Below are 19,163 nucleotides of genomic sequence, written 5' to 3'. Positions count from 1 at the left end.
CTAATTAAAGAAAAATGTTACTCACTAATATATTTATCAGGTATACAAGAGAAATTGGAGCACCAAATTCATTTCTCTGCAGTTTTAGCTTCCTTAATCTGTTTTGAGAATACATTAAAATTAGAGACTCAAAAACAAGTTAGGATCCAAGGAGATTGGCCGACACATGACTAGGAAACTACTGCCGTGGCCCGTGAGTGTCTGCATCCGATCTTGGTGACGCGTGATGTACATATAGCAACATGCAACGAGGCAAGAAGCACGTTAATGAGCCCGTATTAGAATTCTTTTGGGCAAGATTTGTGAGCAAATAGACTAAATCAGACATTGCTACTTTAGAGCAGATGGCTTAGCTGAAATCATGCTTGCTTCGTTATATGCTATGTGAAACAAAACAAAACTTATATAGTTATATCCCAATTGATCAAAGTCTAAGAATATTTTGGTTATTGTTCATGTGACACGATATGTATATGCTGAAAAAACAAATTCCATTATGGATAATATCTTTAATACACCATAGCCATCATTTTGAGCAAGTAATTGAGCTATGTCTTTTTGGAAATAACAAAGATGATACACAACTTCCATGGACAAACAAAAGAAGAAGGGCCTCTTCACCTATCGAAGCTTCTCATCGCAACCACCTCAACCTCGCTAAGATACAAAAATATTCAAATAACATTTTGCAACTTATCACTAAATATAGTCAACCCATGTTAACGAAAAAAGCTCAAGAACTAAGTGGCATGTGAAGAACACTCTATTCAAGTAGGCAACCAATCTGATAGAAAAAGGCATTCAGTTCTGACAAGGTTGAAATTACTTAGATAGACATGATGTTCACCTCCTTAGCCTTCTACAACCAACTCCACCTTTCTTCAATAGTAATGTATTATTGTCTAAACTTATTGCTTTTGGGATATTATTTGAGAGGCATACAAACTTCGCCGTGATGTCTTACTTTACTTACATGAATACAACGATAAACAATGTTGATAACGTAAATGTGTTGCAAGAGAAAGGCAAATAGTACATATATGTTGGAAAGCAATGAAGAGGTGACTAAATTGTTTAAAAGGATCGATACTTTCAAGCAATTTAGCAACATCAACATTGGTTGCAAAATAAGATGTACAATGTGTCTTTTCTTCAAAACATTACATCACTAGCATTGTTGATCGGCATATTAATGAAATTAAAGGTAAGACATTACGCTAAAGTCATAATTTATCTCAAACAACATCATAAATGCAATAACAATAGAGAATAGAAAGAAGATAATAACATGATGTCTATCAAGCTTATTGTAAAGTCCAGTTGATTAAAAGTAAAGCTTATAGTATCAGTTTTCTTTGTATGTATCGAGAACTGTGTGGGGGTAGGATGCAGCCTATGTGTTCTATACTTGCATAGGCTTTTGAAAGAAAATACTATTATACTATTACACAATATATATATATTCTATTCTTCCAGAATATCTTCACAGCTCTTCCCAACGCAATTAATCCTTAAAAAAAATATTAATAATATGTTAGTACTCATACTTAAAACCTATAATGTATACATTTGAAATTATGAGTGAAATTGTACCTATATATCCGGGGCAGGGAATAAAATCATAATTTTAGAAAATGAAAAATGAGAAAAAAAAAATCATAATTTTAGAATATGAAACATGACATACAGAGAGAGAGAGAGGGAGAGGGTGACAAAATATTAAATGTTCAAAAGTCTTTCCTGCAAAGCAATAACAATTATCTATTTCCAATGCAATTTATCCTTGAACAAAGTTAAATAATACTATGTTAGTATTCATATTTAAAACCTATATTTAGAATTATCAATGAAGCATTTGTGAAATCCAGAGTGAGAGAATATAGTCACAATTTTAGAACATGAAAAAAAAGGGAGAACAAAATTAAAATTTTAGAACATGAAAAATAAGAGAGAGAAAGAAAGAGGCAGAGAGAGTGGGACAGAATATAAATTTATAAATCTGTTGTAAATGAATAGATACCATACAAAATGAAAAACCTATCAAGTAGTATATATATTTTAAAAACTAAGCATTGAATTCGTTTGTGTAAAGAAAACTGGAGACATAATACATCCTATTAAATAAATTGATGATAGGATTTGCAAAGCATTCTAGAACTAATATTTGCAAAGAGTAGTAATTGTATTTGAAATTTGACTCTAATAATCTATAATACCTTATCAACATTATGCTCATGTAAGTTAGATATGACTATGTTGTCAAATATAGATATAGGACATAGCTTGAAAAGAAAGAATTACATACCTTTTTTTAATATCGTGATGTCTTGATGCAGTAGAGTAGGTGTTGTAGCCGCCCATGCTTGCAATGTTATCATCTCTCTATAATGATTGTAGAGTGAAGAGAGAGAGCCGCTTTTCTTTTCCTTCTCTTTCCTGTTTCTGAAGAGTGGAGAGTGAGAGGCAGTATTATATTTTTAGGATGGGTTAGGTTTTGGTTTTTTAATACAAGTGGAGTTAATAATTGCTTAAATGAATTGGGCCTTAAATGACCTTATATGGTTGCAAACTTATGAAATTAAATAGGCCGAATTTATGAAACATGAATCTGTAATATTTAGTAATATTTAACTTATATTCGTATTAACATTAATTAATATTAATATTAATATGAATATAAGTGTAAAAGACTTTGTATTAATATTTGGCATGCAAGTTGTTAAAGTATTTTAAGTATGAATATTATTATCAGATGTTTTTTTAAAATAGAAAATAGTTATTAAGTGGAAGGTCTCTCATGATTATGTTTTTTTGGGAACATGCAATTTCCCACAAGCATGCTAAAGAGGTGAGCACTATAAATAAGTAAATAACCTACCACTCACTCCTTCAACACTCTCACTAAACTCTCTCAACCAAAATCATTCAGCAGAATCATCATCAGAAATAGTTCAGAATCTTTCTTCTTCTTAATTCATCTATTCTCACTTAAATCACTGCTCATTTATTGTTTATCTATTCTTCTATGAATCTGCAGTCTTTATTCCTAATGTATTTCTTTCAGTTTCTGCTATTTCTGCTTTATCACTAATTATTTCTGTTTTAGTTTCATATTATGCCTTAATGTTACATTATGTTTTTATAAGTTTCTATAACTACTTAGCACAACACTATGAAGGTAGTTTTCTAACCTGTATTTGTCATTGCCGTGATGCACCTCATCTGTGAAATCTTGAGTGCTATCTCTCATTCATATTTTGGATCACAAAGTTCCTACAACTAATGAATGAAATTATTTGTTCCTGTTTCTGAACTTAATACACAGTCTTATTCAATTTAAGTGATTGGTTGATTCTCATAAAAAGGCACTGACCTCATTTTACAATTTCTGTTCAATGATTTGCCTTTTTTGACACATCTATTTGCAATCTATTGGGATAATTTCCTGCACAAAGTAGGCTGTTAGTTTAAATACTGCAGACATTCTTTAAATTAGTCACTGATTTTTGAATATTTCTTTTCAATAGAAGAAAGCACTGTATCTCAAACAATGGCACCATTCATTAGTTGCAGGACAATCTTCTACCTAAAGTTACAACTCTACCATCAATGTCCGTTGCATCCGTGTTTATGAATACAATTCTGGAGACAACAATGATAGCACTTTGGAAGTAGTATTCCATGATAGGCTGGTATGTTTACCAAAATAGAATACATGAAATATAGAAAGTTATACATAATATATATGTTTCTATTTACTAATTTTATGTTAATTTTTTGTTTATAGGGCACCAGAATTCAAACTTCTCTTCCAAAGAATGCATGCAAGAAAATTGGTTCACAAATATAGGCTCATAGATATTCCAAGCATGCATCATTGTATTCAAAAGCACATGAATCATGCAAAGTAAATTATTTGTTTTCAGAATTTGCTTATGCTTTCTACAAACTGTCATATTGACACCACATGAATCATGCAAAGTAAAATATTTGTTTTCAGAATTTGCTTATGCTTTCTACAAACAGTCATTTTGACACCAAAATGACAACATTATCACAGTTATTAGCAAAGTATGGCATACATAATTATATATTAGGTAATTTCTAAGTTACCTTGACTTCACAACATTAATTTTAGTCTTTTTGCACTCAGAAAACATTGCGGAATATGACAGTAAAGTTTATATGTTAATTAAAAAAAAAAATTTGAACATACAAATTACAGAGGTGTTGATAAAATTCAGATTATAGTTTATTTTCGTTTAAAATATCAATTGTAGTTTATTATTTTAATCAATAGTTAAGAATATTATCTATTTTGGGACCAAACTGACCACAAACTTCTAAAGATCAGTCAAGCATGGTCATATATATTGCAAGCTTGCATGAATGCATTTAACAGCATATGATTTGTGCAAATTAAATTCTTATTTTTCAGAATTTGATGCATGCTTAAAAATAGATACACCCATATTGACACCAAATAACATTATCACAGATATTAGCAAAGTATGGCATACATATTAAGTTACTATTCTAAGGGTAACAAAATTACCTTTAATGCACAACACCAATTTTAGTCGTTTAGTACTCTTAAAACCCCATTCTCTTCCTCTGCAGAATATGAGAGTAAACTTTAAGTTAATCAAACAAATCTATTCATGATGATATAGGATACTAAACCAATGAAAAAGAACCAGACATGAAAATTCACAGTTTAATATTAAGTGGAATGGATATTGTGGGAATGATTTTGCAAATGAACTTCTCAGATAAAGCTCAGATTTACCTAATAGTACATAACATCTATACATACTATCTATTAGTATCATGCGAGTACTACTATTTCCATGCCTGCTACAAGGCCCAAGTGAATAGATTTCTTTATATAGTCTCAAAACAACAACACAACATCAGTGACACCGAAAGTAAACAATTACTAGAAAACAAACACAGTATCTCACCTCTAAATATATGTTTGAATTGCCATTCATTTCCATGTGTATCCTTAGCAATCAATTCCGGTGTCCGTAACTCAGAATCTGTTGGCTCATATTCTGATAGGAGAGCAATCGTTGTCAGCGACAGCAAATATAGGAAATTAGCACTGAATACATATGTATACAGCTAAAGGAAGCAGATAAATAGTTACCAATGGGGGAAGACACTCATTTGCATGTTTATGAAAGACAGAAATTCACCATGAGTGCTGGTATCAGATGCAGTCAAAACTAAGCAGGACGAATGAACTGCAGGTCTAGGAGTCCCATCAATTGGACTATCCGAACTTATCGGCTCGCTTTGCTACAAATTGATTAACCCAGTTACATGTTAAGTTGCAAACCAAAAAGATGCCTGCTTGATTTTGAGCTAGGCACAATGAAAGAACAAACATGATGATTTTTCCAAAATCAAGGAGCAAGCGAAAATCAATTAGGTTTAGTAGGGTTTAGAGTTTTGGGGTATTTGTCAAAAATCTGACGAGGAAGAGAATTTTTGGCTCAGATCTGTTATGGTTTTGGCCAATTTTTTAGAATCATGTAGAAAAATTAATTTCTCTAGTGTTTTGAAAGGGATTCCGATTACCTTTTCGATGTTGAAGTTCGTCGCTTATTGCGCGTTCACACTGTAAGCTCCACTGACCTCGCATCGGCGCTTTCCGGAGAAATGGTGGAGGGAGACATCCACACCGGCGGCGGATTTGTGAGGGCGGATCAGATAGATCTGAAGACACTCGACGAGCAGCTCCACCGGCATCTCATCCACACAGAGAGAGATGATGAGGCTGAACAAGAAATGAGAAATGGGCAGCGGCGACGTCTGGAATACGGCGGCGGCATCTCGGCGTGGAGGTGGCCACCGTAAATGAAGAAAGATTGAGATGGTAGGTGAGGAGAGAGATTGAGCTGCAATAACAAGTCACCCATCACATTTTATTTTTTCTTATTTCTAATTTTAAAATGGACTTTTATATTTTATTTATTTCCTTACTTTTATTATTCCATACTAAATCGTGTAAAAATTCGTTGATTATTTCTTCAAAATTTTCTAAATTTAGTTCTATAATTTAATATTCCTTCTGTCTCACAATATGAGTTACATTTATTTTGTGTGAACACAAGTTTTAAGAATTGTAAAAAGTAGTGAGTTGAAAAAATAAATGAAATGTGACTCTTATTTAGGGACGAATTAAAATAGCAAAATGTGACTTTTATTTCGGTACGGTAGGAGGTAGGAGTATTTCAACCATACTATTGATATTAGTATATTTTTGTTTTCATTTAAACTATTTAAATTATATTTTTTTCAAAGGAAGAATCTTTCCAGTTGATAGAAAAAAAATTATGTAATATTATTTCGAGCGTTCATTAGTGAAATTAAAATAGAAATAAATGTGTATTCTGTTTAATAATGAATTATTTGGCTGCCACTTTATGACATTTTTAATCTACCATAAATTAATAATGCACTGGGCCTGTTTTTATTTGATCTATTTATATTTCTAACATTGTTTTAAGTTAATAATTTTGCTATTGTTATTAATTATTATAATAAATTATTTATAATATTTCTTATTTGAATTACAAATTATTAATTTAAATATATTTCCTTGTCTTCGATCCTACTAATTGATCAGCATAATTCATATATTGTGAATATTAATTTCCATTCGTCGAAACTCATACTCTTTCATCCTTATTTACACATGTTCCCTTTGCCATTTATTTTATTTTATTTTACTCCACTCATATTATAAATTAAAGTTGTATAAAATCGTTTGTCGAATGTAAAAAATGTTTCATTTACAGTGAGTTAGGTGTTTATAATATTGTGAATACTTATTGTAATTAACACATATTCTTAACCATAGTACATTATTATATTTTTATTGTCCACTTTTTTAAAATTTACTTTACTTTATAATTTATCCTCATTATTAGAATATCTTATGTCTCGTGCATAGAAGAGATATGTCTTGGTGTATAGAAGAGATAGGCATAATGGAATGTGCTTCGCTAGCCAAAATTCATAGGATTGTCTACAAATAACAAATCTCACACTCATATGTGTTGCTTTTTTTTCTGTCACAAAATTATTTTAATTTATTGAAATTTATGTAAATTGCAATAACCTTAATCACATAGAAATATGCTTTCAATCAAAAATATAAACAGGTTTATATTTATCTTCCAAGATAAAAATATAATGCTCACCACATTTCTCCAACATCTGGTATTGTCAATACTTCATCAATAGGTGGTTAATCATTTTTAAAATGTCTCTGCAAGAAAATTAAAATAGTCAGTCACCTTCAATATCACAATTTTTTTTTTCTTTTTGCCTATTTAATTCAGTAATAAAATTAACTTGGCTTAAATATCAGAATCCACATCCATTAACTCACAGCACAAGAAATTATCAAATTTTCTAGGTATAAACTTTCGGAATTGGAAATAAATTGCAATTTCGACAAAATAAAGTAATTAAAAATACAGAAAACATATAATTCTTGTTTAGATCTATGATTATTTTGTAGATTTAAAACCAAAAGGTTGAAAAAATATGCGTAATTTTGCATTTCTGACCAAATAAAAATAGAAATACCAAAACATAATTTGGAATTCAGATTTACAAATAAGTATTTTTGTAGATCTAAAACAATGAATGATGGAAAACAAGTTTATTTTCATACACATTTCGGATCTGGAAGTATTTTCTCAGTTTTGAATCTATCAGCTAACAAAACGCAACAACAATTGAAAAAACGTAATTTAGAGATTAGATCTGCAATTATTTCGTATATTTCGATCCATAATTTAGAGGAATTTCTAACCTACATCATATGGTGGTGATGTAAATCTGTTGAAATTCGCTATAAAAAATAGTACTTAATTGAAAATGGCTTCAATCTACCAATCTATTTGCATTCTGTTGATCCTTTCTTTTGTCTTAGGTAAATTATTTAGTTTTTCACATATTCTACATATTATACAATACTTCTAATTATTAGCCAGTTTTAATCTATAGTTTGAGTTATATTTTTATTATTGTTTATAATTTTTTCTAAATATTATTTGTGTCTTATCCCGTATCCCATAATTGGACGGATATGGTCTATGCTAAGTATCATAAATTTTTTAGTTCTTATTTTTAAATGTTTTAATTTATTTTGTGGCACAATCAATTTATGATGTGTGACGTTTATGGTTATCTTTTTGGCAGCTGAATTTGGAAGAGCTGAAAAATGATTAACTGGACTGGGCACATGTGGAGATGATATATGTTGTGGTGCAGGAGTTTGTAGTGATCAATGTTGTCAAATTAAGTGTCAAGTAAGTTACAGTTTGTTCTGGAGTTGTTGGCCCCAGATTGTGTATTTGCGAACATGATTGTTAGTTTAATAGTTTTTATAGTAGCAACTTACTTTTCATTTCCAAATAAAATGTAATGTTATTTTTCGTGTTATATATTTTGGGGGGTTTCAAGTTATTTTTATAGTAGTATATTTTAATTAAGAACCTTCTTTATTAAGTTTGTCTACTTTTATATCAAAAAGAGGCTATGTAATTTTGACATTATGTGCCTAAATAGCTTATGTAATTTTGACATTAAGAATGTTTAGTTTTGTAATATGAAAGGAACAATATGATTGACTTGAATATGAAATGAAATGATGAGATATCATAAATCTGTTTTGTGTTCTAGCGTATATATGTGAATCTTTATACGAAAAGTTATTTATACTCACGTGTATAATCTTTAATTTTGGCAAATATCCCTAATACGCCGTAAAATAGTTTCATGAGTTGAGTAAACTTATCCAATAATCAATAATAATATATTTCCATTGTGATTCTTAATTCTTCCATAGCTAATATTATTATTTTCTAATTGTGATTCTTTATAAAAAAAAATAGATCTATAACTAATAATCATATATTTTTAAAAAAATTTCACTGAGATTCGTTAGTATTCTTGCATTTAATACAAATTTATACCGAGAGGAAATAATTAATTACTTTGTCTCTAAATAAATTAAGGAGGGGAAATAAATGAATGGCAATCAAATCGAGAATCGAACGGTCATAATTGAGTTCTGGTATCAAGGTTTTTGTCAAATAGGCCTGAAATTTGTATCAGCTTAAATTTCTAAAGACTTGGTAATTATGCTTAAGTGGTTTAATTGCCAGTCAAGTTTAATCTATGGTTTGAGTTGTATTTTAAAACTTGTTTGTACGTATTTTTGTAAAAAATATTATTTGTTTCTAATCCCGCATCAAATGGCATAGGAACATGTAAGAAATAAGGGGCTCTGCCAAGTTTTTTATTTTTTAATTCTTATACTATAGTCACAATTCTTGTATTTCATTTTCATGTAATCATTGTGCAAAAGCCTCTACAATTAATCACAACGAAACATATGGATACATGATATTATTGTTTCAATATTCAAAACTCAAAATGTTGATTACATCTTATATCAAAATCAACAATTATAATAAGAAAATTAATGACATTAAAGAAAAGCAAAATCAAAATCAAAATACGTGCTTTGATCTCCGATTGCTTTCTTTACTCATAAAACGTGTTTTAAATTATACTGACATGGTTTATGCTATGTATCATAAATTTTTAGTTCTTATTTTGAAATAATATTTTAATTTATTTTGTGAGACAATCATTTTATGGATATTTTTTTGGCAGTTGAAGTCGGAAGTGCTAAAAAATGTTTAATTGGATTGGGTGCATGTGGAGATAAGATATGTTGTGGTGCAGGAGTTTGTGGTGATGCATGTTGTAATTTGAAGTGTGAAACAAAGTACTCTCATGTTGTGGTGCAGGAGTTTATTCTTCATGATATCGTAAGGACAGTTGTTATTTAAATTTATAAATAGAAATACATCACAAAAATCTAAAATTATTATTTTAATTTGGTATTTCTTGATCCGTTTCCCTAATGTTTGTTGAGTATCGACGCTTCATTATGCTTGTATTTTCTACTGGGCTGACTACTGTAACTCCCTTTGGGCTTTGAGCTAAGGACTTCATAATCACTAGTTATATTCTTGCGAATAAATAACAAATATTGTTTTTTATCATTCAATGTGATGACATGGGAATTATTATCGCGTCACTATAAGGATCATAATATTATCATGAACTCGAGTGAAAATGAAGATAAAGTCTTTTATCATATGTTTTCAAAGTGGGCAACATGGAAAATATTAATTTTAGTGATGAAGAAGGAAAACAGACTTTGTATTTTTTTTCTCGTTTTCTTGGAGAATTTCATCCTCCTAATCTTTATACGTATAAACGAAAAGAAACTTAAAAGTAGGACGGATTCGAACTCGACACATACGAACTATTTTACACCAAATTACGACGGGTTCGAATTCGACATGAACTGCTTTACACAAAATTACGACGGATTGCGTCGACATGAACTATTTTACACCAATCCAAAAACATTCCCAAAAAAAACCCCTAAATGAAGAAGCGATCAATTACCGTTGAAAAAAAGCCCACTGGTTCTCATTCATAACATTCGCCTCCTCCGCCGGCGAGAAATCGCTCTCCGTTCCGATCAAGCTTCTCATCTCCGCCAGCGAATTGCAGGCTGCGATCGAATCGGCGATCTTCTTCGAGACGAGATCAATTAGGGCGTCGATGTTGAGATAGTTGGCGGCCATGAGACACTCCAAGAGCAATTTCACGGGGACGCCGCTCACCAACTCATCGTCCTTCTTCTTCTTCTCGTCATCGGCGCCGCCGCCGTCGTGGTTCTTGAGGTAGTCGATCACCTTGGTTAGGACTCTAGCGGTGACGTTGAAGAGCGGGATCTGGCCGTCGGAGTCCTCCATTATGTGCCTGAGCGTTATCGACTGCGCCGCGACGGACTCGGCGATGACGAAGGACTCCTCGTCGGAGCTCACTAAGGTAACGGTTTTCGAATTTGAAGCTGACATGATCATAAACTCGTTATAATTTGATTAGTTTTGGGAGAAATGTGAATAGTGACCCTTCTATATATTGGGGATTTTGGGAATTACTTTTTCAATGTGATTTATTTTTTATTGTGAAAGACAGTTGTTTGTTTTAAGCTATAAATAACTATTCTTAGCGCTTCTTACTTGTTATTAAAAGGTCATACTAATATTATATCCTGTTCATTGTATTTTTTCTAAATATTTTTGGCAAGATTAGAATGTGTCACTTGATCAAGCATCTCACCTTTACCTCTATAGATTATAATAATACTAGATAAATCAAATTATGAATTATCTCAGGAGTAGTATTAGTATCTTATGATTATTTTATTTAATAAATCGAACGTCACCTCTCAACTAAGCTATTAGTTCTGAATGCTGCTTATTTTTTTCAACTAAGCTATTAGGTGTGAGCTATCAGCTATCCATATTTTTTCACCATCAACAGCTAACTATATACACAAATAAATTAAATACTCCATTAGTTATGAATAACCCTTATTAAGATTCAATTTTGAAATTTGTAACAGCTTAAATTTCTAAAGACTTGGACACTTGGTTAATTATGCTTAAGGGGTGCTTTCCAAAAGCATTGTCTGGTAGTATCCATGTATTTGGGCACAATATTTTTCAATAATTAATTAATTTATAAGACGTGACAATAATACTTGCGCTGACATTGTTTGAGAATTCTGATCAAGTAACTTCTCTTTCTATGCTCGCTTATTCACCATTTTTACACGCATGTGACAAGAGTGGCCTTATTCACCATTTTTCATGTTTTCTTGGAAAAGGAAAACCCTAAATCCACGCGCAATCGCTTACCGTATTTGCCCGCCTCCTCCTCCGGCGAGAAATCGGTCACCATCTCCGCCTCCGGTTTGCAGGCTTCGATCGAATCGGCGATCTTCTGCGAGACGAGATCAAACAGACCTTCGATGTTGAGATAGTTTGCGGCCTTCATATACTCAAAGAGCACTTTCACGGGGACGCCGCTCACCAATTCATCGTCCTTCTTCTTCATTTTCTCCGCATCGCCGCCGCTTCCACCGCCGTGATTCTTGAGGTATTCGATCACCTTAATTAGGACTCTAGCGGTGACGTTGAGGAGCGGGATCGGGTCGCCGCTGCCGACGTCTTCGATTACGTTCCCGATCACTATTGATTGCGCCGCCACGGATTCAGCGATCTCGAACCACTCGCCGTCGGAGCTCACTAGGATTACGGTTTTCGCCATCAACGTAAAGTCGTTATTCATAATTTTATTAGTAGTTTGGAGAGAAATGTGAATAGCTAGCGACCCTTCTATATATATTGGGATTTTGGGGTCTCTTTGATAGTATTACTTTATAATTAATGTGATTTTAATCAATCTCGAAATTACTTTTAATTGTGAATGAGAGTTTTTAATCTGTCATCGCAACTGGTTATATTCATGGTTTTGAATAATTGTTTATAATTAATTACTCTTTAACTTTAAGGGCTGGTTACTTATGATTAAATGTCATGATTAATTAATTTTATCTTTTATTCGGTTATGTTTTTCTCAAAAGCTCTTGTCCCGTCTCTATAATAGCAAGATTTATTGTGCTACATGATTATCTCATATTGTACCTTACAATTATCTTGTTCAACGAACCAAACTCCAACTTAGTTATGAGTACCTCTTATTTTTCATCAAACTCCAACTTAGTTGTGAGTATAATTACTTCTTATTTCATCTGTCTCTCAAAAATAGCAACTTTTGAAATAAAATAAGTTTTAATGTATAATTAAAAAAGTAGGAGAGAGATAAAAAGAAAATTGTGTTAGTGAAAATAGGTCCCACCTTATTAGAGAAAAAGAAATTTTCTAAAATGGAAAGCTTCTATTTTTATGGGATTGGAGTGAGTATTTTTCACCATTCACAGCTAACTATATTCACAAATAAATTACTCCATTAGTTATTAACAACCCTTATTTATTCAAAGAGATTTTTTGAAATTTATAACAACTTAAATTTCTAAAAACTTGCCAAATTAAACCAAGGTAAATTATGCTCAAAGGGTGTTTTCGAAAAGCATTATATTGTCTGATTATGCCTCTTTTAAAAAAGAGAGTGAGCCATTTATTAAACTAAATTCATCTCTATCGCAAAGTTGAAATTGCTTTTGAAATCGACCGTCTCAACATTGTGTAAGATTAATTAACCCTTTACTAAATTAAATTATATTCCTTGAAGATGAACATGATAAAGAACAAAAAATATGCGTGATAATTATGAAATAACGAATTCTCTCCTAACAACATAGGGGAAAAAACCCTAATCCATAATTATTTATCACCAAAAACAAAAAAGGAAAGAAAAGCCCTAATTTGAAACATAATCGATCAATATGCCCATGCGTACTGTTTCCTAATCGCCTCCTCCTCCGCCGGCGTGTAATCGTTTTCGATGCCGAAAATGGTCCTGACCTCCTCCACCTCTTTGGTTTTTATAATATTGGCGATCTTCTTCGATAGGAGATCGACTAGACCTTTGATGTCAAGATAGCCGGCAGCTGTGGCATAGTCGAGGTGCTCTTTCACGGCAACGCCGCCGAACAACTCCTCGTCCTTCTTCTCCTTCTCGGCGCTGCTGCCGCCGCCGCCGTGGTTGTTGAGGTATTCGATCACCTTGGCTAGGACTTTGCCGCTGACGTTGGGGATCGGGATCGGGGCGTCGCAGCAGCCGTCATCGATTATATTCCCGATCGTTGTCGACTGCTTCGCTAGGGTTTCGGCGATCACGAAGCGCTCGCCGTCGGAGCTCACTAGGATTACAGTTTTGGGAACTGCGGCCATTGCAAAAAGAGAGAGAAAAGGGTTTTGAATCTTTTGATAATTTGATTACTTTGGAGAATTGTGAATATCGATTGTGAATATCGATCCATATATATATAGGGAATTTTCTATATAGATGGGGTTTCGAATTTCCATCTAGATTATCATCATAGATATGGTAAAACTTATTACTATATATAATTAAGGTATAATTATCAATTAAATTATAATTTCCATTAACTTATTGTTATTTCCATGGCTTTTGAAATTGAAATATAAAGTTATGGTATTTTTGTTATTTTTTTTTTATCAATTTTCCATAATGGCCAGAATCGAAACTAATATGATAAAATCAAGTATGATACGGCGATAATTGTATTATTTTGAATGTTAATTAAAAGATTACGATGTATCCGAAACGATGTTGTTCTGTTGTCGTATCATATTTAATTTGAGCATATTAGTTTCAGTTCTGAGTATTATGGGATAGTTGAGAAAAACTAAAAAGTTATTACTGTGATTATTTAAATGAAAAACTAAAAACAATTTGATGATAGTAATGAAAAAACAAGATATTACTAATTTATAGTAGTATTAACTATCTAATGACTAATAATGAAGCTTATTGATTTTGTATACGCTAATTATTTTGAAAATTTGATTATTATTAAATCTGAAAAAGCTAGTCTGAGTTTAATTGGATTAATGAGCCCTATAGACAATAGTACAGATAACAATGAGGGATAAATAAAGGGTGATTATGACCTTGGTTTATCGTAGACTTGTAGAGTTATTCGGAAATATAAATATTTCAAACATTAACATACATTACATAAACACGCATATTTACAAACAGAAATATGCATACGTATATGCTACTAGTACTTATACTTCAAATAGTGTAAAAATATCTCAAATGTAATTCAGTCTTTGTTCAGAGGTTATATACTGTAAATTTTAACCGGTGCCGAAATTGAGCAAACCACATTGTCTAGAAACTTTTTTGTGGTTTAATTATTCGATTTTTAAAAAGTACTCCATCCGTCCCATTAAAGATGATCCATTTTTCTTTTCGGTTTATCCCAATAAAAATAACCTATTACTAAAAATGGAAATACTTTTTTCTCTACTTTATTCTCTCTCTTACTTTACTATTTCCACTTCAAACATAAAATAAAGTTGCATAAATTCCCGTGTCGCCGAAAGAAGGAGTTTTTTTATAGTATAAAATAAGATTTTGTTATGCTGGTATGTTATAAACCTATAACAAAAAATTTTATATCGTACTGATAGGGTCCTCGATCTAGCAAATCTCGCCGGAGATCATCTCCAATATTTTAGCGTATCTTTTATTTTAGTTACTTATCTTTATTTATTTTCCATATCTTTTGTAATTTTTTATTTTAATTATGTTTATTGATTAGCAAGACATTTGTTAGGGTTTAGAATTCTATATAATAGAATTTTATCGTATTTTCATTCATGGAGAAATAAAGTTAATTACTTGTTCTCATTCTCGATTCTGGCGGAAATCGCCCCCTAGCACCTCAACTAGGGTTTATCTTTCCCTCTATTTGTTCGTTCAAATCGTGGTGCTCAGACTCGATAGGACAAGGAAATGAAAGATTAAAATAAAATACGATAGAATGAATGAAAATACGATAGAATTCTATATAATAGAATTCAAAACCCTAACACATGTCTTGCTAATCAAGAAACATAATTAAAATAAAAGATTATAAAATATATGGAAAATAAATAAAGATAAGTAACTAAAATAAAAGATACGCTAAAATATTGGAGATGATCTCCGGCAAGATTTGCTAGATCGAGGACTCTATCACGTACTTTTACAATAATATACCTAGTATACATCTACTAGAACTAAAATGAAAATAAATTCCCTCTGTTCCACAATAGTAGATGCAATTCTTTTCAGCACGAAGTTTAAGAAAAAAGGTGTGTAATATAATAGAAGATAGAAAAACTAGACAGAACGGTTATTAAAGTAAAAGACAGGAAAAAATAAGAATGGGAAAATATGTTAATTTTTACTATAAAAGAAAATGACTTTACTACTATAAAATGCTTAAAATGAAAAAAAATGACTCTTCTAACATAAAACAAAGACTCTTCTATCATAAAACAAAGAAAGTAATTTGATTTCAGCCATGTCATTTATGAATCCGTGCAAGAGTATTTAGTCATGTTTAGGGTTCATCAAAATTATGTGGATAAGTTTTGATTAGACAAAGCAACTTCCAAGAGGACATGCCCAGGTGATACTCGATTAGAGATAATATTGTATGGCCATTATGTTTCACCACATATTTTTATATACTTCTATTTAATAAAAACACACAACATTTTGTGGTATACTCCTATTAAAATATCATGGACAGTGCCAATGCTAGAAGACAATGATTGGAAAGCTAAGCAAGAAGATGATCATGAATTCATGGCTACCAAACCCCATCTTTCAACACTTTGTCAATCGCCATCTGTTTACGGCTGTCCAAACATGCCCAAAACAATTTATTTTCCTAATTATTTTAAAAATCTCACTCAATTTGGTTACATAAACAAATACTGTATAAAAAATCAAATCTGAATGCATAGCTAAAAATCCAATTAAAATTACTTACTCTTGAAATCCAAAAGCTTTAAAATCAATTATTATATCTTTTTTAATAGATAAAATATCGCAAAAGAATTTTTATGAATTTTTTTATATTATGGAACTCATATTTTCATGTTAGATTGATATATTCACACTGATCTCTTAAATTAATTACTTTTATGTGAATTTTCATTTTTCGCTAAAGTATGTAAGATGAACTATGTTTATTAAAGAATTAAATAGCAGGATTATTATAAAGATCTGATTCCGAGCAAATTAGACTTTATATATACGACGTCATCCCATTGTCCATTGGATTCTGCTGCCGGTTGGCTCACGCTACTCCACGTCATTGTCTCCATCTAAAAAACATACATTTCTCATTTTTTAATGTGTGGCACGATTAACCATCATAATTAGTACGATGTGAATTTAAATAAATACTTTTAGTATATAGGAAAATACTTATTTACATTTACAATGGAAGGATTTGTCTTCAAAGCAAAAAAAAAAAATGAAGGATTTGTGATGCTTCAATGAGGCCTGTAAATTGTACTCACGAAATTAGTGTCATGTTACAATAATTTTGACTCAATACGAAATCCGAAATAAGAAAAAGAAAATCTTGCGAAATTATTTAATTCGTCTGTTTTAAAAAATCTAGGAAGAAATATCTCTTAATTAAGTACTCCCACAAAAACAGTGCCGACCTTTTCTTTTATGTGTTCTTTTTTTTTCGCTTTTATTGAACTCAATTTCCTTATTTCTATCCCATTTTTCCCACATAAGTAATAATGCTTACAATCATTGATTTATTCCCCATTCGCAAATCATTTTATCTAATAGTAATATAGAGATTCCTTCAAGGCTTCACTTATATATAATACAAATCTACCTAATATTTATCAGCAATCCGTGTCACAAGTTAGTTTGCGTTATTTAGTTTTAAATTTTTAAGATGGGAAAATTGATATACACACTAAATATATAAGTCCAGTTGATATAATAAAATATTATAAAACATGAAAAGGAAAATGTATATTGGTAAACAGCGGATGAATTGTTCTCATACATTCAGTCATTCACACTACTGTTTTTGAAGCTGGCAAGTACTACTGATACAAAAATGCAACTAAAAATAAAAATAAAATCTTTTACTATACAATTTAAAAGCATAAATTAAAAATGTAAAAAATGCATTTGATTCATTCATACAGTAGTATTTTCAAAGGAAGATCAAAAAATAATCTAGTAGGGCAGAGAAATTAAACATTCTAAAAAAATAAAAAGAGGAAAAATAAAGAAGATGGATTAAATTAAGTAGTGGTTAATGAAGAATTAAGAGTCGGTGCAATCTTGCCAGCAAATGAGCATGACGACGCAGCGGCGGAGGATGTAAAATCTTGCCCTTTGCTCCTTCACCAAACGCCCGCATCGCCGCCGGAGTGACTTCATCGGATCTCCCATCACCTCTTCTGCTTTCATGGCGGCAGCACTTGGAAATTAAAGGAGAGATGATTTATGCAGACGTGTTTGTGTCTGTGTTTATATATAACATAAGTATATTGAATATTTAAGGGTAAATTATTAAAACAGATTCTGGATAATTGTATTTGCATATTTTTAAAGCCTCTACAGTGTAACAGGAGTTTATAGTTGACTCAAAACTAGCTTTAAAAAGTCTGGAAAAAATGTTTTAAAAAATTAATGGAATATAAATTTTATTTTTATACATGTTTTATAATAAATTATGAGTGAAATGAGTTAGTAGAAGGCAAGAACTATTCCATAAACGAAAAAAAGATAAAAAAAGGGTCAAAGAATCGAACAAAATGACAAAATATGTGCTTATCCCTATATCCATAGTTTATCACTTTATTGAGAGATTTCAGAAAAAGGGTCTCAATTCGCAGGTCTTTCGAAATTTAGGATTAAATTCGCTGACCTTTCGAAATATGGGATCGTGGCATGCGAATTTATATGTGTTTTGTTTTCTTTTTTCTTATTATTGCTTTCACAATATTTATGAATGGACAATATTATCCCTAAATTCTCACCTCAATTTTAATGGAGTATTTTTTATTCCAATTTATTTTCTTAATTCCAACTTCATCGCCAGCGAACTACTGAAAGCTCCAAAGCTCCATTTCTTAATCCCTCTCTCTCCCTGTCCGATTTCTCTGCACACTAAGGCCAAATTTCTTAACAATTGCATAAACCACTCAATTGGTAATCGAACTGCAAAGGTATATCTTTATCTCTCCCATCATCCAATTCCAATTTTCTTTCATGTACTTGCATCCATGTAATCCGTAAACTGAATTGAATTGATCGAACAACCCAAAATTAGAGTCAAACCTTAGAGAATGTGGAATTGAATTAAGAACTTATTGGGAAAGATGGGGTAGCCCGAGCTGGAATGGCACCGGGAAGCGGCGACCTGCGACGACGGCAGTTTGACCGCGGCTAGCCTCGCCGGACAGCAGCAGGTGACCTGTAGCGAAGAAGAAGAGGCAGCGAGATCTTCCTTTAAGAGAGGAGATCGAGAGGGATGTTGAGAATCTAGCTTGCTGGACAGAGGACGCAATCGCGTTAAGAGGGTGGGGGAATTTGAGTTTTTGTAATTGATTTTTTCCATATGGATCGGAAGTGAGAGAGAAAGGGGTGGACGGCAGCTAACGGACGATGAGAATGAGGGTGGAGGCGGCGGTGATGAGCTGTGATCTGCAACTTAGGTGAAAATAAAATTA

At 31.8% G+C, this 19,163-nt stretch overlaps 1 protein-coding gene and 2 long non-coding RNA genes across 6 annotated transcripts; 1 reads left to right on the top strand and 2 right to left on the bottom strand.

Moving 5' to 3' along the window:
- On the bottom strand, positions 1 to 5,917 carry LOC125215335. Of its 4 annotated transcripts, none has more exons than XR_007175248.1 (8): positions 5,587 to 5,917; positions 5,153 to 5,304; positions 4,965 to 5,057; positions 4,556 to 4,614; positions 3,374 to 3,445; positions 3,192 to 3,279; positions 2,306 to 2,442; positions 1 to 212 (listed from the first exon to the last, which is right to left on the bottom strand). It is a non-coding gene; the product is annotated as an uncharacterized LOC125215335 (long non-coding RNA). The 4 variants fall into 4 exon arrangements; XR_007175246.1 differs by lacking the exon at positions 1 to 212 and adding an exon at positions 473 to 1,510; XR_007175247.1 differs by lacking the exon at positions 1 to 212 and adding an exon at positions 473 to 657.
- Positions 3,223 to 3,925, top strand: LOC125215336. The gene is made up of 2 exons (XR_007175250.1): positions 3,223 to 3,692; positions 3,788 to 3,925. It is a non-coding gene; the product is annotated as an uncharacterized LOC125215336 (long non-coding RNA).
- Positions 5,918 to 13,183: 7,266 nt separating the features above from the next.
- On the bottom strand, positions 13,184 to 13,847 carry LOC125211565 (SKP1-like protein 1). The gene has a single exon (XM_048111422.1). The coding sequence runs from the start codon at positions 13,812 to 13,814 to the stop codon at positions 13,362 to 13,364; it is 453 nt and encodes a 150-aa protein (XP_047967379.1). The 5' UTR covers positions 13,815 to 13,847; the 3' UTR covers positions 13,184 to 13,361.
- Positions 13,848 to 19,163: the final 5,316 nt, after the last annotated feature.

This window comes from Salvia hispanica, chromosome 3 (genome assembly GCF_023119035.1).
Source record: "Salvia hispanica cultivar TCC Black 2014 chromosome 3, UniMelb_Shisp_WGS_1.0, whole genome shotgun sequence".
Lineage (NCBI taxonomy): Eukaryota > Viridiplantae > Streptophyta > Magnoliopsida > Lamiales > Lamiaceae > Salvia > Salvia hispanica.
Note: the sequence above shows the minus strand (reverse complement) of the source record. Positions and strands in the feature narration are given on the sequence as shown.

What these genes read in the sequence shown, in the direction of transcription:
- LOC125211565 (XM_048111422.1), bottom strand. Translation starts at nt 13,814, where the DNA reads ATGGCCGCAGTTCCCAAAACTGTAATCCTAGTGAGCTCCGACGGCGAG.